We start from the raw sequence: 23768 nt of genomic DNA on the forward strand, positions 1-23768 counted from the left end.
GCACAGAGTTGAACTGAATGATCCGTAGGGGTCCCTTCCAAATTGAGATATTCTATGATTTTTACATAGGTGACATGTCCTAGCCATTCCCCATATAACAACAGAAAATAAAGCTTTGATTTTATAGTCATTGAAGTGTTCTGTGTAAGCTGGGCTACTTAAATGTTTGGGAAAAAAACTTTTCTCTCTCTATTTTTTTTTTTTTTTTCTTAAATTGAATGCTTATGTTAAAGATGCCCTGAACTTTATTAAAGGAGGCCTAGCATTTTCTTTAGGGTAGCTGCATAAGCTTGTCAGGAAAGTACCTCTTTGGCTGCCCTTCCCTGTCATTTCTGGGGCATATGTCTGTTTTGAGGGATTAATTTTGTAACCTGGCTGTTGTTGGATCTCCAAAAGAAAATAAGATAACGTAATGTTTTTTTGTTACTGTTAGCTATATGTCTAGTGCATTCTAATACTTTCCATCTTACCCGATGAAAGATCCAGTGGCAGTTTCTAGGACTCTGCGGTCACACTGAAGTTACACAGGGAATGAAAGATTTAAGTGATGTTGAAGAGGCAGATTATTTTACATTGTGCAGGCCATTAATAATAATAATTATGTAATCTTGATTCACACAGTATTTGAGAGAGTCTGCATTTTTTCCACGGTGGGATAAAGCACGTGAGGTGTTGGGTGTAACTTCCTGTGTTTCACTTTTGTCTGGAATTCTTTCAAGTGCTTTCATAACTTGTAAGATCTGAAGGCATAGTGTAACTTGTAACTGAGATTGCAGATTGTATTGTGAGGGTGAATGTGTAGACAGAACAGACTAAGGTAGCAGTTGTAAGGGATACCACATGTGACACTTTGAAAAAACGCTTATAGCAGCAGCTTTTGTTGAAGAACAAATACAAGGACAGCTTTTTTTTGTTCTTTTATAGTTTGGGTTTTTTTAATATAATCTCTTGATCCTGGTAATACTTAATATAGGAAACATAAGGTACAAGTTTGTCAAATGTGGGGTATAAAGCACAACTGGTTTTTAACTGTGAAATGAGTTTGGATGGGCGGGTGGTGGAAAGTCGTCATGAGAGGAAAGATCTGCGAGTGAAAACAGGCAAAGATAGATCAAGGGCAATGACAGTCGCATGGTTCAAACCCGCGGAGTGTTATTCCGGATGTTAATTATATAGTTAGCTTTTCAAATGTTTTCTGTTGTAAAAGTTGACTTTCATTTTTATACTTAGATCTTATTCAGGTTTGCATTGTAGTTGATGCAGTGAGTACATTATATCGACAATTTGCTTGAAATGTACACAGGCTGTCATGAAGCCACAGTAACAGGCATCAAATTCAAAACAGCTTTGGCGAGGGGAAATGAGTAGGAAGGTAACAGGAAAAGAAGGATATGAATGGGAGTTCATCACAGGTGAGAGTCTAGTAGAAACACAGCTAATGAAGTGAGCCCAATGTTTGATTTGTTAAACAGTCCTGTTAAATTCTCTGAGGCTGCCTGTACATGCAATTTAAATAAGGATAAATTATATTCTGTTATAAAAGTAACTTGTGGAAGTAACTCTGTACTGAAACAGTTTGCTTTAATGTAAAGGTCTTTATATACTGTGATAGGGAAGAACAAGAAAAGACTGATTTTTTTTTTTTGGACATCAAAGTCTTTCTCAATTTTTGCTTTTTAAATCAATCACGAAGTCTGACAGCTCAGCTGTTTAAAAGAAACATAGTACGGAGGTGGCTGAGCAATGCCTTCATAGGAGTAAGTAGTTTAAGCATTTTTAAGTGGAAATTCTTAGTAGAATTTTGATTTCATTTTGAAACCCCTGCAGCCAACACAAATGAAGACTACTTGTGAATTTCAGTATTACTGAATATTGTAGTTTCAGTGCCTTTTTTTCAGATGGAAGATCTGAAATCATGTTCATTCAGTCTCTGCCTTCCCTTCACTCTGTTACACAGGACCAGGCTCAAGATGAAAATCCATTGAGTGGAGACCACCTTCAAAGGCAAGGTATCCAGAGGTATGAAAAATCAAGTGATGTTCATGTTTTATTTTCAGTTTACTGAGGGGCAGTTATTTGAACAATAAATATTTTAGCAGCCTCTTTAATCATGTTATTTCAAATTACATTATTTCAAGTCTAGGTATACTCATTTAGCAAGATCATTGTAAATTTTTTTTCTTTGTTATGTTTGTAGTTCAGGATAATGATGACCATTTACATCTTCAGATTATTGTAGAGAAAAAGCAAATTTAATTATCTTGGATTTAAAAATCAGCTTTTTTAATAATTAGTTGACTTGAGGAGGTGGTAGATAAATTTCCAAGTGTAATCCCAGCTATGGAATGTCTTCATTCTGTGCATGGGGAGGTTTCTGTGTTTGCATAGTTGCAGGCTTCAAATCCCTTGCACACTGCTGGCACATACATTCTTACTTAGTACAGTGCAATAATATTTCTACTAGAAGACGTTTTAAAGGATTTTTTTTTAACACTGAGGAACCATTGTGTGACTTATTCAAAAGAAATAGCAATTGTCCAGAAAAATGCTAAAATATCAGAAAGCATTTGTTCTCATTTTGTACCCATTCAAATAATAATTGCTCTTGTGATATAACTCCTTTGTTATCCTACCTTAAGTATATGTGCTATATTAGGAAGTATATATATCTTTTAATTCTTTATGCAAAAGAACTATACAGGAATGCATGAAAATTCCCAAATGTTCTGTCTGGCGGAAATGAATTCTGTCTTTCTACCCAGTTATGCCTGTTCATGCACTTACAGGATTTTCCACCAGAGGGAAGAGTGGTCCTTCATAATGACAGATTGTTTAGCATGGTGCCTTGTTGCTTCTTTGGGCATTGAAGAGATGGGAAGGGAGCATCCTGAAAGAGAACTGTACAGATATTTCTCATCTGGTATAATGACGATAATGCACTATACCAAATCACACTTTGTCCTTTCACCTTGACTGGATACTTATTCCTGTGGTTTCTGATGGAGCTTCATAGTCAGTCTTGCATGCTGATGATGGTATTCTCTCAAGATACAGCAGTTATCTTCTGATCATTGCTCTGATCAAACTGATAATTTGATCGAATGATCATTAATCAGAGCAGATTTATTCCACAAAGTGGGGTTCAGGTGGCAGCCATCAGAATTAGCATATGTACAGCACAGGGTTTCTTGTAATACTATGTAAATAATGAATGTGTAATGAATACGTAAGCCCATCCAAAAATCTGTAGAAAACACACATGACAAACCTCCTGTAAGAAACATTTGTTGTAGCTAGCAATCTTGCTTTTTATGGGAGATGGAGGCATTTGCAGTCAGCTAACTTCTTGGAGAGTAGTTATTTCACATTTGTGAGGAGTCTGCAAATCTGACTTTAAAGTCTCAGTTTGCAAATCTTCTTTCCTGTAGATTTAGACAGGTGGTCATATTGAAGGTTCGTATTACGTGTAGAAGGCAGTATAGGATAAACCGTGAAGCACAGGGTATCCTTGGTTTTCAATTGCAAATTCCTTGAAAATTAGGCTTTGCAATGGGATTCTAGGTCAGCATCCACAAAAACAATTAAGATGTGTCATGTGTGATTTAAGTGGAATTCTGGTACCTGCAGTCATTTGCAAGATGCTTGTAAAAGTGCTAAATGCACTTTACAAAATTCATCCAAACACTTCTAGTTAGTGGCAGACACTGAGCCATTCTTATTTTACCACTTCGTGTTAAATATTGGGCATACTGTCTTGATACAACTTAAGTTTGTTTGGTCTTATTTTTGAGACCAAAACATGTGAATTAATGAAGATGGTTGCCACATCAACTTAATTTTACACAGTTGTCATCTTTAATGAACTCTCATCAACAGTTCAAAGAGCCAAAAGGATTCTGCAGTAGAAAGGCTCCAGGTTTATCTGAACTTCTTGAAATATCAGTTTTGAAAATTTTAACTTTATGTCAGAATTGCTGACACCTAATACATTACCTATTAAACTGTCAGCTTCCTCTGTTCTTTAACGGTGCTTTTTCAATCTGACTGTTTATATGGTGAGATATTTCTGAGCATAGCAGAAAGTTCAATTTCTTTGTTTTAACACTGTTGGCGTTAACTTGCAGGACAGCCTAGTACCTGCTTCTCAGAGTGATTTTGAACACATTTGTGCCTGATATATGTCATGCAGGAGTGATCCTATATTGCTATTTTAGAGGGAAAGAACTCTCTACGTACGCATGAAAAACAGTTATAAAGCTTATTAATTCTTAGTCATCTCAATAGTTTGAGACATTGAGCTGTTTTCAAATAAATGTCTTAGGTGAATGTAGTGAGGAAGAAAGAAATTTTCTAGAAACTCTCACCCATGATACTTCTCTTCAATAAATGTGTTTTGGTGGAATGTTAAGCATTAAAAAAGCATTATTGATTTCATGTTTAAGTTGAAGTAACTACATCCGTATGTCTTCAAACACTAAGTTAATTATTAATCAACATAAGAATGGTATTCAGTGAGCCTTTGCTTGAAATTTTACCAAGAAACATATGGTAATGCTGACTTCTCCTAATTTTTTTGTTCTTGATTTTCTTACCACTATTAACCTGTAATGCCAATGTTGGAACACTGCTGCTGTTGCTAAATAAATTTCTCGTATTATACTGTCTTAGAGAATGAACTGGGTGACTATGTTTTACTGTGTCTGATAAGGCAGTGTATTAACATAATAATAATACATCATGCATAGATGACTGGAATATGAAACAGTATGTTTTATGTTTTAGTTTGGTCTGTGTGGGAATGCTCAGTTGGGATCTCAGGTATTTAGTCTGAATTCAGCATAGCAATGTAGACAGTGTAAGACCCAAATATATATGGAATATTTAAAATTCTGATCAATTAATATTACTAGGATCATAATATGTGACGGGGTGTGTGGTCATTTATTGAAAGGTATTCAAGTTAAAACTACCTTCTTTGCAACTTAGTGTCACTTTACTTACATATTTTAACTATTCCTTTGAGATTTCTTATTTTATGGGAAGGTGGTTAGTTTTAAATAATGAAAGGAAAAAGTATACTTCATATTTCTCTCCATTGGGGGAATTAAAATTATTATTATTATTATTACCTAGTATGTCAATATATAGTGCATTATATATTGTAATATGCACAAATCAAATAAAATATACAAATGTCCATCAATTTAAGGTCATTATCAGTATCATTCAATGCATTTTGAATTATGGTACTCTAGCAAAATTTGCAGTGTATGTCAGGCAAAACCAGTTTATTAACAGATAATGCTTGATAAGCATGTAATAGGCTGCTTTAGAGGTGGCAGTATTTAACTGGTAATAAATTTTTGTTTTGAAAGTGTGCAACAAGCATATTGGGAACTGAAGAGAGAAATGTCTAATTTGCGCCGAGTGACTGATGTGCAAGCCGAGGTTCTACGAAAACTGAAAAGGAATCCAACAACAACCAATAAAGGCAAGTCAGTGTTTGCAGTAATAGACCTTACAAACACAAGCTGTTAATTCAAGATGTCCTATTTTAAAAATGAACTAGCTATCATATCTTATCAGAGTCTCATCAATTGAAGTTGATAAGCTAGACTATATTATGGTTCCAGCTTACCCATTTTCTGCTTTTGCTTCTGTCTCATACTGGTCAACTTCACACATAAAGGTGTTGCTGATGTGTTTTTTCTTCAGTACTGTATTCTGTTCCCCTTGTGGCTTTTTTCTCAGTCAAGTGTTGCTTATGTGCACAAGGCTGAGGTGTTAAGTTTACTTGTATTTGACCTTTTACCACAACTACTTCATATTAGGGGGGAAAAGAATCTTTTTGCAAATGCAGTCTTATTTTCCCAGTACAGAATATATGAAATTGGAAATATTTTAAAATCAGACTTTAGCAGACAGAAGTTTCCTTATGGTTCCATGTTTTTTTTATGTCAGTGTTCAGAAAAGTTGTCTTTTTTAGCAAAATGCTGCACAATATGACAATTTTTTGAATGTCAAAATACTGGGGAAGCAAAACTGCCTTATTAAGGGTTAAATAATTTCTGTATAGAGTATTTATAATCTGTGAGCAGTTCATCAGACAGTTCTTCTATTTCATACATATGTTTCTCTCAAGCCAAATGCTAGACTGTCAGTCAAACACTGTGGTAAACAATCTATTTCCTTTGTTTTCTGCTTACTTCAATTGTGGTATTTACTGTGCTCAGAATACAGGTGAAAAACAGTGAACTTGGTTACAGTGTATTGGTGACAATCTCTGATGGCCCTGTCCATTACCGGATCAAGACATTTTTTTCTAAACAGCTCAGTGAGGTAATGACAGGATTCACCTCCCGGTCAGTCCCTGCCTTTGTGGTCAGCAGTGACTAATGATCACTCTCTCTCTGGTACTTGGCTGATACAAACTATCAACACATTTTGTAGAGTTGGCCATATGTTACCAGGTGAGTTTGTGTTCCTACAATTCTAAACCACATTTGTCAAATAAATTCAGCAGAGAAACTGAGAACTGAATGGGTCTTTAATCTTAAATCTGTCAAGGTTTGACGTGATCATATAGTGTCTTTCTGTTCTTATTTTAATTTGGAGTTACCTGTCTTGCCACTACACAAGAACTGATTTTTGTTTTCTCCTTGGTAAACAGTCTCATTTTCTGGAGTTGTTCATCCACAGCCATAAAACGTGTTATTGGATCAGGAAATAGTGGACTTCTGCCTTTTTCTCTGTGGGCTTTTTTCACTAATTTTTCAGAAGTATGTAAGAGTGGACAGGTCTGTTGACGTTGCTCATCAGCCACCCTTAGGAACATGATGCAGATATTTTATAAATATATGCTTATATTTTTAGAAAAATCTGGGCTTATGAAAAATATGGGTAGAACTGACTTAAACCTTCCACTTCCTATACCTCTAGTACTGGCTGTTTTAGCATCTACAAACTAGCTGCCACTTCAGAGGTGCATTAAGTCTGCAGAACACGTGTTTGTTACTGTGTGTAGGACATGAGCAATATCAGTTAATGTGCAGATTCTACTTATCTGTCATTTGCATATGGAGGCATTTTCAACAAATCTGTGTCTGTGGGAGTTTTTTACTGTTGATTGTTTGTGTTTTGTTTGGGGATTTTTTTTTTTTTTGCATCTTCAGTCTATTTTCAGCGGATTCCATTTTTCTTGAACTTCTAAAGGTCTGTAGGCCTCAAATTGCTTTTTACAGCTGTCAGCACAAAGAGGCCAAATCCATTGCCTTATAATGTCTTTCAGACATGATGCCTGTGCTATTGGAAGGTGGTTTTGGTTGACATTTGTGAATTGGGTACTGCTTTTTAATTCACAGTGACAAACAGAAGTTGTATTCTTTGACCAAGATGGTTCCTCTTTCTGTCCCTTAGGAATTAAAGTTAAAAATTGCAGTTTATACTCAAGATTCACATCTGTTCTAGAAAACAGTGTGTAAGATGTGAGTTTCTTTAACTGCAGGAAGCATTAATCTACTCCCATTACATGTTTATATATGTGATCACTAAAAAAAAAAAAATCTGGTTTTATTCGGCCATCTGTTCAGATGTGTATTGAAGATGCACTTCTTCCATTTCAGGTAGATGCTGTTCTGTTTCAAAATCCTCCCTTTCCTAGCACAGTTTAAAACTTCCTTGGAATTTCAGATGGCTGAATATTTCAGTCTGTCACTTCACTTTTGGAAGTCAGACAACAGTGGCACACAGAGAACCTGGGAACACCACGTGTTTCCCTCTTACTGCTTCACGGACAGTGAGAATTCAGTTTCTGGGCAGCCAGAGAACACAACTTGTTAAAAGAATCAGTAGAGGAGGAAGCAGCACTCAGTGTTCTGCATCTGGTTGATTTCTCCGAGCGCATGAAAATCCTGTTTCAGCATTCATTTCAGTCCGGTCAGAAAGATCCACCAGTTTACCTGTGTTCAAGTGGGAGTCAGGAGGTTTCCTTGGAGTTAGGTGAATTTTAGACACTGTGATTTCAGGTTCTTGGGTTCATCTTGTAAAGTCAGACTGGTGAGGTTAGTACGGTGTTTGTAACTTTTAAGTAGTTACTGAATATGGTCTGAAAACTTGTGGCTTGAAAACACTGTGTTTAACATCCCTGCTAGACTGTAGTACATTTGGAGTACATGAAAAATGCATTAGATAATGTAATTTTTAAATCTTTTTTTGTCTCCTTCCTTCAGCTACCCCTACTGCACCAGTACAATGTGTTGAATCGAACATTTCAAAGCTGAATTTGACATCTGGGGTAGTCTATAAAAACCTCTCACAAAACAATAAAGACTTCTGCAACGCTGTGTCTCCCCCTCTGCTGAGAGATGTCCACATCCCATCGGAAAGGGTGACTCTACAAGCATGGGCAGCTGAGAGACCCATTCCAGTTGATGGCAAAACGTTTCAGGAACACCATTCTTACGGAAAGAGCTCTCTGGAAGATAATTCCTGGGTATTCCCAAGTCCTCCAAAGCCTAATGAGAATATGTTTTGGGAAATTAAAAATAACCCAACTTTGTTAAACTGTCCTGCAGATTACCTGGATCAGTGTAATCAAAACTGTCTGCACAAGAGTTAAACAATTTTTGGAATGATTCTGAATAGGCACCTTAACGCTTGAACTTTTTAAGACAGAAAAGAAATTGCTTGACATGTTCTTTCTTTATTTTTAATTCTAGTTCTGAAACAGAAGCCTAGTCTTCCTCTGCTGTTAATCAGGAGTAAGTTCCTTGATGTTAAAGCTGTGCTGGTATAATGCAAAAATAAAGAAATCTAGCACGGGGCCTAGATAGTCTTGTACTGCAGATGACATACATTTGCAAAAGGTTACACTGAAAAGTGAGTTGATGGAATAAAACAAAATAATTCAGTTCTGTATTTGTTTGCTATTTGTATCTTACCAAGAAATATTTGGTATCTGATGTTAAAACTTGTACCAGCTCTAAGGTGACTTTTTGATGGTGTCCTTTTTCAGAAGAAGATATACAATGAAGAATTGGCTTATCTCTCCCTTCCTCCTTTCAATTAACTTTCTGATTCCTCTGGTTTTAGAAATGCATTTTTATGTAATCTTTAACCAAGAAAGGTGAGATATTTTTTTTTTTCCCAAATCCTTGATTTATATTAGATTTGGCAAGAGAAAAATCTTGGCTATCTTGTTTAGATTGCACCTTTTACGGTTTGATTGTGAATTCTAAAGGACCATAAGTAATGCTGCTGAACACTGTGAATCCTGGAGGTTCAGCTTGTTCCTGCTGAAGGAAACTGTGCGCAGCGGTGCTGCCACAGAACCACCCTGCTCACAGTGCAGTTACTCATATTGTGCCTCCTTTGCACAGCACCAGAACCTTGACTCTTTATTTGTATGGTGGTGATGGATACTAACTTTTCTTTTGTGAAAGAAACAAAGCCTTAATTTCATCAGACTTGGTGGTGTCACACTGTTGATATACATAAGAAGTATTTTTGTGGTATCTTTAGTATGCCACCGAGAACTAGAGTTATTAGAATCTGCCTGCTTTATAGATTATGGGTGTCTCTTAGTACTATTTTTTTAACTCTTAAGGCCATGAACTGTTTTTAGGCAAATACAATTTATGCCTTTTTTTTTTTAATTATCTGCTTCATATCTGGCTTGATACAACAGGGTTAAGTGAAATGTCTTGACTGCTCCGAAGGTTGAAGAAAAATGCTTTGTAATTTAGATCCGTGATGCCTAACTTGTAATGGGCAGGAAGATATTTAATACTGAATGGGCTATTTACACTTGTGTGGGTGGGTGAAGTATTTGACTTCACAGGTCCAGCTTCAGATCAAAGTAATAAAAATTAATTTCACAGCTGTTTAGTAGCAAATTATCTTAGAACTTCTTGCAAATACATGAGGAAGCTATGACTGTAGCATAGCTGTAGTAATGATGGGCTGTAAAAGTGTTACTGGGGTGCTGCATGACCTGTGTGGTTCCAGACACTCTTCCCTGCACAGCAAGTATGAAGCCCATCTCCTTCTCTTTCATTTTATCTATCAAAGTTGAAAGAATGCCTTCCAGATACTTTCTACTATAGTAGCAAACAGCATACATAAATAATGTTTCCCATTCACCAGATACAGTTTTTCTTTCTATTATCTTGCTCACATATACAGGGTTGTCTGTGATTAATGGAAATGGTGTCAGATGCTGGAATTTATTCTGACCAATGAACACAGCTGACTCAGGGGAGTACAGTCTCTTGGAAAGTAATAGAACAAAACCCAATATGCATAAAACAAATCCAAGTCACTAGGCTTTAGCTGATAAAACAACTACCTGTATAACAAAGAAAACATTTCTCATGTGGCTGCATAAGCTATATGGCTTACGTTTGGGGTTCCCCACCTCAATATTACAGAGGCGTTTTTTATTAAGTACTGTATTATCAACAGACATCATATTGATTTGTGCATTGGAGGAATTTTATTGTGTAAGATTCCAAAAATTTATTTTTGTTTGAAATTGTTTCACTTACAAATCTCCTTTCGGTATTTGGCACAAAATTTTTACTTAAGTTTTAATTCCTTGATTGTGTACAAATATTCTCCAAATACAAACAATTAAATTTGAGGTTCATCCTTTTCATTCAGAGGAAAAAAACCAACCATCTGCTGTAGCCTGCTTCAGCATATTCTGGGAAAAGTATTCTCTTGGATGCTGAAACCTGAAAGACTTAGTTACCTAAGCTATGATGAGTTCAAAGTGGTTTGACTATTTGTGTCAAAAGGTTCCTGATCCCTGCCCTGTCTTCTGTGACAGGGGAACTTAAAATTAAGCTTCTCTGTGCAGAGGCCTGAGAATTTCTGGGCTTTGGCTTCACTCTTAGTTTATATTCTGTGCTGCTTCCCATTCTGGAGAAGGAGCAGCAATGTTTGCCAAGAGGGACTTCAGGAGAATGCTGACACTGGAGAGAAGTGGGACTGATGAGGGAGAGCTTGCTGTAGGCAGCATTTCCAATCCAATCATTCACTGCCATGTCCAAGCTGTAAACATTTGAAAAGGAAGTCCCCAGATTTGGAGTCACCTGGGAGCTTGCTGGCTTGTGAAGCATCTGTTGGTCCTAAGCTTAACAACATATTTGACTGAAGATGGAAAAGTCATTTAAATCCATGCCGCTAGTGGCTTACAGTGCTTTTTCCATTTTCAGAAGTGAAATCTTTTCATCAGAGTGACAGCAGATTACATGCAGAAGTAGCTGTAGTAACAGCGTTCTGGTGTTTGTGCGCACATGTGCTTGTGTTATATAAAACTGTAAAATCGCACATAGTAAGGACCAAAATCCTCAAATAATTCTTAAATGACACCAAGCAAATTTTAACTTGAATGCAAACTTTGAATTTTATACCTTACTTAACCCACCAATGTGACAATTTTTAATTAAGAAAGCCCTAATTCCATTTAACAGAAATGGAAGACAGCTTTTGGGGGCAGGAGGAGGTTGTTGCTTTGCACATTTAAGCGAGCATATGGCAAGCTGATGAATATGTATTTGGATATTTGGGGAGTTGGATGAACCTTCTAATAACGTATATGTAAACTTGCACTGTTTGGTTAATTTTAAATATTTTTAAAAATTTGAACTTTAAGTTTCCCTGCCAGTTTTGTGGTTTAAAAACTGATCAGTTTTCCTCTTATGTGAACTAGCCATGTTGAAGAAGCAAACTCCCAATTAGCTGAGATGCACTATCCAATTTTTACAGCTGGAAAAGACAAGAGCAGCACTAGACATATGGTGGAGTTACAGTAATACAATACCCATTCCAAGTAATGAAACACAGACCCACATAAGTATCATATGAACTGTACTGGTGAGATAAAGCAGATTGAACTTTATTTCAAAACAACGTGCAGCAGACTTTGAGACTCCTACTACGCTGAGACACCTGTAGCTTTAAATGATGCTCTGGCCTGGTAAAGGAAGACTGAAAAGCTCCAGTACTTGACACCTGTATTGTTGTCTAATCTTCAGACAGGCCCTCTGAAGAACAGTAATCACAGGGCAGTAAGAGCCTTGTGTAGTCTGAATACAAAAGGGCACGTGGGGTTCTGATATGTTTTTTGCATTCTTTTTTGGGTCCTGAGTGGTCAGGCTTTTTCCCCCCTTTTTTGGGGGCGAGCAGTGTGCTACTCGCAGTTGTATGAACCTAATACAGTGAATGAAAGCTTTTCATATAACACCTTTTCCCTCCTTCCTTTCAGATCTTGCATTTGTAGGGAGCCCCCTCAGGAGTTTGAAGAGAGCTTTAATACACTGAGAGGGTGCAGTCTCCAGTGAAAATGGGGGTGTTTTGGGGGCTTGCCAAGTGCTACGAAGAGGCACAGACAAGCCCCTGTGCTGCAGAAAAGGCAACAGATGCCGTGCTGTGCTGAGCAAGGGTGCTCAGTGACAAACCAGTCTTCCAGCTTTAAGACCTAATTCCATCAATGCCAGTGAATAGTGCCTTGTGGTTGGTTTTAAGCAGGCTGGGCACATGGTTACAGGAGGTAAGCATGGAGGCAGGCTTGTCGTAGGGCCACAGTGAAAGCCCTGTAGCTTTGCAAAAGCTTCAGTTGTAACAGGCAGTGTTAAAACTGGGGCTATAAACACTTGGTGATGCCACCTCCGTTTTTCAGAAGGTCACGTTAGAAAACATTGGATGCTTTTATACAAACATTAACTATGATGGGCGAGTGGCACTGCCAGGCTTCAGACCTTGGCTGACCTCCTCGAGTCAGTCTGTGCGTCTGAACTCCTGTAACCTTTCTGTATAGATAGGCTAACTTGAAAACACTGGAAGCACACCTAGATTAATTTCCCTAATTGTCTACTCCTATGCAGAATGATAATGTATAAGAATCCTGCAGAATTTATTTCATAATGAAAAAAAAAAGAAATATCTAGTGACCATTAATGAGAGTTGCAATCCCTGGCTTAGATGGAGATGGCTGCATGCAGTACTGCATGTCTGCACAATGTCAGCTCCCTGCCTCATCACCTAGGGCTGCTCTCTCTAGGTACAGGCAGTTACCATGTTTGGTTTTGTTGGGAGGTGGAGGGGCTGAGGGGGGAAGACAGACAGGCTTCCAAAGTTGTATCCTGTCATCATGACTAAGTAAGTGCTTTTTAAAAAATATTCAACATGTAGCAAAAAACTTCCAGTTCCCTGCACACAGCTGAAGGCTTTGCCAATACTACTGCTGTATTCTTACTTTGTTTAGAATCTAGGGCTGCCTCCTGCTAACTGAGTAGGAAGGAGAGTTTATAGCTGAGACAGAAACAAAACCGAAAGGAATTACTAGTATGAGTTTGTCACTTCATAGTACTCATTCTTTCATTTAACTTTAATAAAAGATGTAAATGCAATTAAAGTACAGGATATTGCACAAGACAGTAAGAAAGCGAAAGGTGTGAAATCAAGAATTCAAAACTAGGGAACATCACATTAAGGCCATGGATGTGTTACAGAGGAAGCTCATGCCAGAGCCGAGGGCAAATCCCAGCTCTGAGTGCATCCCAGGCCAAACAAAGGAGGAGCTTGAATAACCCAGTTCTTCCTTATGCCCACAACAGTGTAGGTAAGGAAAAATAAATGGCTGACAGCACCATCCAGTACACAGGAGTTCAGGCCTGAGCATAGAGCTTAGTTATCAGTGCAGAAGTGAGTTGTGGCTGTCGTTCACATACAGCACGTCGAGGGTGGGGGACCAATACCTGCAGGTTCCACCCTGGGCTTTGTTCCACTCCAGGCACGAATTCCTCCCCTGCAGTACTGGTCACTGCACTGGGGTTCCCCCGCACTGGCTGAACATATTTTCTGATAAGCCAGAAAAGGAGACCCCCATTGCTGATGCTGTGTCTGATCACCAGCTGTGCTTGGAACCTGAGGATGACCCAGGTGAGCCCTCAGTGCAGGCACATACCACTGGCAGCACACAGCATCGCCCCTAAGGGAATGCTTGTTCCCACACAAATCCTCTTTGGGAAGGCTTTTGACAACAGTTACAAATACCCAGGCTGGATTTCCAGAGGTTGAAAATGTAGCAGATTTTCATAACGGCATACCAGAACGGTCACTATCTTTAAAAATACATTTTGCCATCTACCTTAAGTTTACTCTTTTTTAATACATCAAAACAACTAATTTTCCACTAACTGATTAGGAATATTTTTTTTTTTCCAAAATGCTTGAACTAAGGAGAAAAGAGCAAGTATGCGTGTAGGACACTGTTCCACATATGCTATCTTAAAGTGGTTTAGAGCTGAATGCCACTTAAGTTTGCCTTACAAGGCAGAATGCTACACATGTCCTCAGTTTTTCATTCACAAATGTTCGCTAGTCTTCCGGCCACTCTGCTGAAGCAACATTATTACTGATAAAAGGCACAGAATAAAGGGCAAGGACTAACTTGCAGTGCTAAGACCTTCACACACAGATGTCAAAGTCTGATTTGAACTTCCTACTTGAATAGCTTTAGAGCAATATTGTGTTTGTGGTGAAACTATTAAAATAAGTCAAATCTTGCATCTTCTGATGGAGAAGTATCAAATCCTATTACGTACTCTGAAGTTTTTTTTATTTTTTTTTCAAACCAGGGCATTAAAGTTACCAAGTGTACCCTTTCCCTACTTGTAAAGAATTTGGTTTTATTTCAGAATGTTTCAAAGGATACTCCAAGATAGCCTGTAAAACTTTGAATTACTATCTCTAGTGAAGTCATTTATGCATTTGAAAGTTCCACCATTAAGCAGCTTCAAGTACCAATCCACGAAAGATCTTTTGTAAGCCCCTTTTTAATCAGGGACTTCCTTTCACTTAGTTCCTGCAAGAAGTGACCTGCATTTTACATGCCTAGTTTAGTGGTTTACTCACCTATACCTGCAATAATTTTGCAAGTGGGGTCACTTGCTCACTCTTGAAGTGTGGCAGCTTATTCTGTGTTCTCCAAGAAAGTCTGAATCAGATTACTTTCTCCTCTAGAGTCAAAACGGTCAGTCTGGGCCACGCACAAACACAAGGCATCCATCCCTTCTGGCAACGTCATTTAAAAATGAGTCACAGTGTAGGCACAAGTACTACCAGGCTCTCATATGACTCAACATTCTCATGAAAAAGATAGTTCACACTGGTCTGAGCAGCTCTTCTCTTCTGCATTTGCAACCCTTCTCTTCTAGTAAGTGCATCTCCATACACAGTCAGCATCAGGTGATGACTAATAGACCAGCTTCAATGTATACACAATTTGTGATCAGTTAATACAATTTAAGGGTGAAAAATTTAAGTTTTTATGTAGCCTAGCTCACATAACTAGACACAAGCTTTAAATTCCAAATGGACATTCTGGATTTGTAAACTCCAACTTGCAAACTGGTAGCAAAATCTCAAGTCCAGACAGAGGAACAGACCTTCGCACCTTCTCTCGCAAACTGCGACAGCATGCTTGAGATCTTTAACTACAAAAAATTTAAAAATTTAATTTTAGAGATTATTTTATTCTCCATTCATCTCATCTTGTGTATTTCAGTTAAACTCCACACAGGGGTACAGATCAGGTACAGATCATTTAAGTCTGTTTAAATCAATTGAAACTCAAAGTTGTATATAAAATATGAGAAGTTCATTTTAAGTTTTAATTATACATTTGAAGTAACCTTCTGTCTTTTTTTCTTAATTCCAGTTGCTCTGTATTCTTCTCTTTGCTTCAAATATTCTGCTTTGCATTCTTCATAGAATGATGGATCAGAATAGCTGCAAGACAGAAAAATACATAATAATGGTTTTTGTCTTGGAATATGGAACAGATACTGCACATTAACACCCAAAGAAAACTTGTCTGCCTTCAATAATAAAATACTTTTTTTTTAAAGTACATATCTGCTACAGTTATCTTTGTAAACTCTAAATAGTAAGTTGATCTGCATTCTCTCATGATACAGTTTTCTCTTGAGGCATAGTCCTTTTCAAGCTTCTACAGTCAAGCCACCAAAGGAAAGGCAGAAAAAGGGAAAGACATTTGGTGTTTTGGTTCAGTTGAATAATTTATTATTTGCAGTTATCTTCCTCAGTATGGGAATCTATTGGAGTCCACTTATATTCTTTTATGCACCCAAACAACTATTTGGAAGAGGTTAAACTGTATGTCTCAAACAGAAGATATGTAGGTCCTTGATCATTAATTCAATTCCTTTTTCTTATAATTTTGTTTTTAAGTATAACAATTCAAGCACTAAACATTTTTTCCAGTAGAATTTTGTTTCATTTTATTTTTTAAAAAAGGCAAAGGTACTGACAAATAAAACTGAGTAACTCCTGCAAGTTCTGACTGCAGTTAGGCCTGAATTCTCACCTGATTAGACATGTTTTTTTCATCAGTTCCCAAATACTTGAGAATAACTGTCACTAGTTCAAAGGCAATTAGTCTTAATTTCTGGTTTAACAGAGCAGGACATACATTCCACCAAAAAACAAATGAACATCCTTTTTCTCCCAGTGAAACTCAAAAAATCCCCAACTCTCACCCTGGCAGATTCAAGAATCTAACACTTCAGCCTGATGGCCCTGGGAATAACTTAGGACTTCCAAAAGAAACATTTCAATCCACCATGCCTTCAAGTTGACCTCTCTTATATCTAACAATTTCCCACTGCTGCTGCTATTGCTGTTCACAACAGCAGGACACTTTCAAGACAGACTAAATCTTAAAGAACAGTTCAAGAAGCAAAATGAAAACAAACTTATCCTATCTCACTAATAGAGTATGAAGGTGCTTCACTGCTCACCCCCATCTTCACATATGTGATGCAACAGAGCAAATACAGGGCTACAGGTCACCTGGGCTGAAATCTGTCACCATGTAAATCAAGGACAGAGTCTTTATAGCCATATATTTATTTATATGGTAAATAAAATCTTGTCAGTTAGGGCCCGACCAACGCGGTTCTACTAAAGAAAAGATACCATTTTCAGAAAATACATCGAAGTCCCTAACCTTGCATAACCCTTTTGAGAATAGTTAATATTTCTACTCATTTCTAGATTAGTATAGGCCATGCACAAAAAACCAATAAAAACTCATGAGGGACTTACTAGCCAACCAGGCAGTCTTTCAATGCTGTGTTCTCTTGCCGACACTTCACCACCATAAGAAAACCAGTTTCTTGACAGCATTTAGTAAAAGCTGGGAAGCAAAAAACCAACACAAACTAAATTAAAGTTATAAAATGACAATTGGTAAAAAAAAATCCATGTGTAGGAGGTATCAGACCAGATCTGATTTATTATTATTAATATAACCATAGTTGGCCCAGAGTCTCATACTGTTTGCAAGATCTTTGTCACTTGTTTAGCAGTAAGATTTTAATTGGGATTCTCCCCTCATCATGTAACACATTCACACATATACTGCTATTGCTAATACCAACAGATTTTGAAATTATTCTTGCAGCAAATCCATGAGTCTTGTGCCTGCTTTTCATACAGTCTACTCAGGGCTATCACAGCAAAACAAAAGGAATCATGAAAAATTAGGTAAACCAGGGCTGTTAGTGTTTCCTCTACAGTGAAAGCTTTTGGAATTACTGAAGCATGTTTGTATCTACATTAAATTAATTTAATCTAAATTAAGAGGGCAGCAATGCTGACAGCAATTACTACCTCAAAGAAATGCCACTGGCAATAATCTCGTGTGAAGGTTCGGACTGGAGATAAACTGTGAGGTCACAGTTCTTTCCTGGCATTTCCAAAAATCTCTCTTGGGAATGCAAGGAGAAAGCTGGAAGTGGCAGGTTGTACTCCATGGCACTACAGTGCTCCATGAAGGACTGCTGTCTTCTCTGTATCTTCTCTGCATTGTGTAGCCTGTAGCTGTTCTTCAATACGGAATTTCTTCAAAGTCTAAATATCTAGTAAAGAGCACTGTCCACAGAAATACTGATGATCTACATTTCTGGGATCATGATCTCTGGCATTTAAGAACAATTAAGTTGCTCGATGAAGTGAAAGTACCTGGTCTGTTTTCAGGGTCTTAAAACTTAAAAACAAGTCAGTGAGATACTAAAACAGAACACCAAAGTCATGGTTAAGAACATAGGTTTTATCTGGGAGTAACTAAAATAATGCCTCATTGTTACCAACACCCTGTACAGATGTTTCACTGAATAGTAATTCTAGATAAGAATTACCTGTTATTTCTATCAGAAGACTTCAAATTGTTTTGTTCTAAGAGGTCAGCTAAAAGGTTAACAGCTGCATTTAGCAGATGGAAAAGAGAGAGAGAAAGAGAAAGCCAAGTGTCCAAGATCAACCAGTACTCAGGTCAAGAACAAAGCTCCCCTCTACTGCATCCCCTTCCAGAATTACATCCATTTTTCCTCTTCTAAGCTCTTCCAGCAAATTTAGGGCATACAGAAATCATTATCTTCTTGCACATATTTAGCAAAATTTACAACTAATCCAGTACAATCAAAAATTAATGCTACTACATCATACATAGTATAAATCACATTATCTATGCTCAGTGTATATGTATGAGTATCATATGTTCATGCATTACTTACTCTGTTTTGTCCAAAAACTTGGACAGTAAGACTTGTAAGTATTTCATGTTCTTGTATGCAGCGATCAGCTATGTAGTATTTACAGAAACAGCAATTTTTGTATCCCTTCCATTCTTTACGCTCACTTATATATTATATTCTTACTTATGATACTTATTATACCTTCTGAAATCACACTAGGCATCAAAAAGGCACCTCAAGCACCTGTAAGTTACTGACAATGTGAAAATATGGGCACAACTGTCAAACACACCGCCACATAGTCCTGCACCCAGCCTTGTATGTGTTCAAGACATTTAGCTGAAGTTTCAAATCTGCCTCCTAAGTAACTATTGATCCTGTATGATGATGTAACTTCCATTACATCAAGACTTCAATAAACAAGAAAATAGATTTGTGCCTATAAAAGCAGCAACCCTCTCCTTTGCTCAGAGAGATGTCCACTGAAATGGGCAACAAGCAATCGTGGACCTCTGGAGCAAAATTCACCTTCTAGTATCCTGGACACTACTGGCAAGACTTTAAGGAGAAACTGATCCAACAGCTGCAAGCAATCCCTAGGTGAGACTAATCTGCTTGCCCATGGCTATATGAATTAGGCTTTTACCAAAATAATTTACAAGTAAAGGTAGTGTTTGCTGAAAGTGATGATGACAGACTTAAGTGTCCTTATACTGCCAAACGTATGTATATATACATTCGCAAAACTTTGCAAAGAATTGACTTCTTATCTACTTTTAATGCATTATTTATTGATGAACACTTAAAACATGCTCCAACACAGCACCTGGTGTTACACACTGGCAACTTCACCACACACTACCAGAAAAACAGATGAAAGTATGCAGAAAATGGGTTTAAACTGACTGGTTAATTACCACTTGGGAAGACCCTGTAACCTGTGCTCAAAAAACCACACCAAATTTCTAAGATCTCGTTCAGCACGTGTTTTAGACCTAAAGTCATCCAAATACACATGCACAATTTTGAGGAAACTTCTGGACAGCTGAAATTTACAAAGCAGTGTAAGCTCAGAACAACACAAGAAAAGTGTTATTAGATTATTGAAAAGTTTCTTTGGTTTTCAAAGGTGAACCTGACATTTCTTCTATTCTTTCCTGGACTGTTTACATTGACTGTCCCTATATCAGCATCTCAGAAAAATCATACCTATTAGTACATTTCTAAAAATGTCCTTTGGTCTTTTTTCTGGGAATAAACTTTCAACGCCTTTGAAAGCTTATGGTCTGTCTAGTGACCAGTTTGATTTCTACTCTCCATGGGTGCTTCTTTAAGTGCTGTGCTGAGGCTTTGGGTTGAGGTTTTTTTGTAGTAGTAATCATTTCTTCTGGAATCTGTGAAGTACAAAACCACAGAAGACAACGGGAGGTCCCTCTCACTTGTTAGCTCACCAGTCAATTGGTTAAAGGCGTGATGTCCCAGTGAACTAAAAAACCTGAACTGCAATTGCAAGCATTCCCTGTCTTCAGAAAGCCCCACATGCAGTACAGGGCCAGGCACTGCTGCAAAGTGATAAAACTGCTTCCAGCTATTTAGCTTTAACATTACTGATGCTTAACAATGGAGGAAGAAAGGAGGTTAAAGCATATTGGGCATCCTTACATGAGCACACAAAATTTGATTAGCCATCTCTTCTCTTTAAAAGCCATGTAAGGAGTGTGGTGCAAGACAGGTTTATACTAAACACTTACCAGAAACCTTACAGGAGTCTGGAGAACATTGTTTTATTTTTAACTGTGCTTTATCTTGCTCATGGAGGGGTAAATACTGATCTCTTCACTCTCATCACTAGTGACAGGACTCGAGAAAATGGCATGAAACTGAGTCAAGGGAAGGTTTAGGTTGGATATCAGGAAAAGATTTTTCACCCCGAGGGTGACTGAGCACTAGAACAGATTCCTCAGGGAAGTGGTCACAGCACCAAGCCTGTCTGAGTTCAAGATGCGTTTGGACAATGCTTTCAGGAACATGGTGTGGTTCTTGAGGTGTCCTGCACAGGGCCAGGAGTTGGACTCGATGATCCTTGTGGGTCCCTTCAAACTCAGCATATTCTATTATATTCTATGATATATTCATGAACTCTTCCATGAAATAAAATATCTCAATGTTGAGCAGCACAAAGAGTGTTTAAACTACTGGTTTGGAGAATAATCTTGCAAATAGTACACAAGGGATCCAAATCTCAAACCAAAAATTAATCTCCATCTCTGTAATCTTGACAATCACCACTCATTCCTCACTCAAGCAATAGCTGACCAAAGTTTCAGAGTGTATAGCAAAACACCACAAAATGAGTGGATACACAGGATCTGGTTACAAACCTTTTGTAGTTTAACACTTAAGTAGCTCTGAGTGGTAATCAGAACACTAGGGAATCCACCCTCAGGTTCAAACAAACCTCCTTCCTGATATACTGCACATCATACAAAGAAGAGTTGCTCTTTCAGAGCAGAAATCCTGTGTATGATCCAATACTTACAACTTTAGCAAATGACTTTATGTGATCTTACAAGTTCATGGGCTGATTTGTTTTCTTTCAAGCAGCAGCAAAACTAGAGATAAATTTGAGCCAGTCTACAAATTCATTGCAGATTGTAACACAAAAGAAAGACATGTTTCAAACAAACAATAAAAGTTAACCCCAATATTTATAAATACAAACTAAATAAACTGAGGGACAGAGCTCAATGCAACAGAAGTGAAATGCCTTGTTAGAAAGGGGAAAAAAGCTTGCCCTTGATAAAATCAACCCTTTGCCAAGGCTTTTCCAGGACAGCTACATATGTCCATCACTGAACGCTCTGTGCACAGACAAGGACAGATCCACTACTGCGTCAACGAGCTGCAGGTGCCTACCAGTTACCACGGAAACTGGCCACAGAGCCCCCCTTTCACCTGCAGCAGTTCTGGTTCATGACAGCATATCTGACACAGGTTATCCCACAGGCTCCTCTCCTTGCTGTAAGCTGGGTCTAGGGGGATGCACACGGAGCGAAGACGTCTTCCCAAGGCTACAGCTCAGAGACAGTGCGCTGAACAGTTCATCACTGATTTGAGGCTGGATTTCACCACCTTCCTCTCTCTCTCTCAGAAAGCTTTGTGCTTCTCTTGTAAAGCAAATCCAAAATAAGCTTTGGGCATAGTTCTGAGAATTTTAAGTCTCATGGTTTGGCCATTACAGCCGCATAGAGAGATTTTAATGGCTAAATCAAGCCTGCAATTTAGCACCTTCTCTAAATCAACCACATAGATAAGGCCAAATGGTAACTTTGCCATGACAAAGGTCTGCTCTCAACTGAACAAGAGCTGAACAACCACGTTTGAATACACAGCAATTCAGTTTGGCCAGTTCTCAGCTGCTGACTACAGCATACTGGCATGTGCAAGTGATCTGCCTAGGATGGGAAGAGGACAATAGCTCACATGATTTCCAGGGACAGACATGAGGGCTTTTTGGCTGAGGTCAGTGAGGAATCAGCCCTACCAAGGACTGACTCTTCAGCAGGGAGCATCTCAGACCCTGATCAATTTGGGGAAGCTGCTGAGTTTGGTTCCTGGCACCTCCAAATTTGCCCAGGATGCAAAAGCAGGATTTCACTGGGTCTCCCTATCCCAATTTACCTACCTGAGAAAGCACAACACAGAGAACAAGCAGAAATTAGATCCTGACAGATGCAAAGTCACAGAACAGAAAAAAAGAGCTTTAAAAAGCCTCCTAAAATTACCCATAAAGCTGTCCAGACATGCATTTTTAAATAAAAATCCTATTCCAAGTCTCTGTGTAATTCCATTCCAATACAAAATTATACAAATTATGTTGCAGGTATCAAGAATTACTTTTGAGTGTCTGACTTGGTATATTTGATGGTTGATTAAAAACTTTTTGAAGTTACAGAGCACTCTTTTATTAAGGTTTCTTTGATAATCAGTCAGAAGGTTGACACAACAAAGAATATTTTGTTTACAAAGATCTTTACAGTCCCACTAATCTTTGCTGAAAAAAGTAGCATCTAAGAAGAACATTTTTCTTCTGTATTTTTAATTGCTTTTTCCCCAACTCTGTTTTATGACTTTATTACAAGGTAATAAGGAAAGCAGATGAAAACTGCCATGAAGCTGGGTAACAGTTCACTTATCACAGAATAAAGACTGGACAAATTATTTCCCTGTCTACACAAGCAGTCAGAGAAGCACATGCAATACACACTAAAGTGTTAATTTTAAAAGATCAGAAACATTACCAGAAAGTTATAACAAAGTTAGTGGGGGTCCACCAACAGATGTCCTAGTACATACACTTCTTAATTAAAAAAAAAAGGAAATAAAAAGCCAGAGTACTGCCCATTTTCATTCTAAAACATATTCACAGGTTCAAGAAATATTTGCTCCTGTATGACAAAAATAAAAAACTTGTAGGATTTTGACTCAAAGGGACAAACCAACATCTGGCATAAGACAGAGCCACAGCTCTGCTGAATAAAGGTGATGATTTTCTTCCACACCATTAAACCAGACAAGGTTAAATTTAACACTCTTAATCTCAGTGTCTGCAGACTTACAAACAGTGGACAACAAAAACAAGGCACCATATTTAAGATGCAAGTGTTCTTTCTGTAGTCCACAACACCCTTCCACCCCCAAGCAGAATTAGGCTGATTTCTTCACTGCGTTGCATTCAAAATGAAACGGTGGAATCAGTGTGTTGGACTGCTAAAATTTCAGTTACTTGTATGTAAAGGAAACATTTTATGAAGAAAAATGTAACGTCCTGCCCCAAGCACTAAAAACAAATTGAAAGTTGGGGGATTTTTTTTTGTAATTCAATAAAGGAGAACAACCAGCATCAGATTATATTCGTAGCAGATTTTTAAAGGACTTTTTTTTTTTTTACTTAAATATTTTTAATACTAGATACCTAATTATTTCTTTCTGCAAACATTAAAGTCTTTCATGCTCAAAGCAAGAGAAGAACAAAAGTGTTTGGGACTCATCTCTAGACAACCAGATATAACACACCAAGGGATCATCCTTGTTATTTTCAATGTATGAACTGTTCGTAGCGTGAAGGCTATTTCGGAAAGCTCCTTTTTTGTAGATTCAGACTATAACAATATTTGGCACTTTTGTATTGCCTCATACATTGCA

General features: G+C 37.8%; 2 protein-coding genes across 2 annotated transcripts in view; one reads left to right on the plus strand and one right to left on the minus strand.

The window, feature by feature from the left end:
• Positions 1-15916, plus strand: part of AZI2 (5-azacytidine induced 2) — a 29754-nt gene extending 13838 nt beyond the window's left edge. The window contains 3 exon segments of the mRNA XM_032678122.1: positions 1958-2019; positions 5376-5491; positions 8229-15916. Of these exon segments, the coding sequence (XP_032534013.1) occupies positions 1958-2019; positions 5376-5491; positions 8229-8617 (567 nt within the window). The 3' untranslated portion in view covers positions 8618-15916.
• Positions 15515-23768, minus strand: part of CMC1 (C-X9-C motif containing 1) — a 44490-nt gene continuing 36236 nt past the window's right edge. Inside the window, exons 3-4 of the mRNA XM_032678109.1 lie at positions 17134-17224; positions 15515-15795 (exon numbers count right to left, since the gene is read on the minus strand). Coding sequence (XP_032534000.1) covers positions 15681-15795; positions 17134-17224 — 206 coding nt within the window. The 3' untranslated portion in view covers positions 15515-15680. The remainder of the gene's footprint in view (positions 15796-17133; positions 17225-23768) is intronic.

Source organism: Chiroxiphia lanceolata, chromosome 1, assembly GCF_009829145.1.
Source record: "Chiroxiphia lanceolata isolate bChiLan1 chromosome 1, bChiLan1.pri, whole genome shotgun sequence".
NCBI lineage: Eukaryota > Metazoa > Chordata > Aves > Passeriformes > Pipridae > Chiroxiphia > Chiroxiphia lanceolata.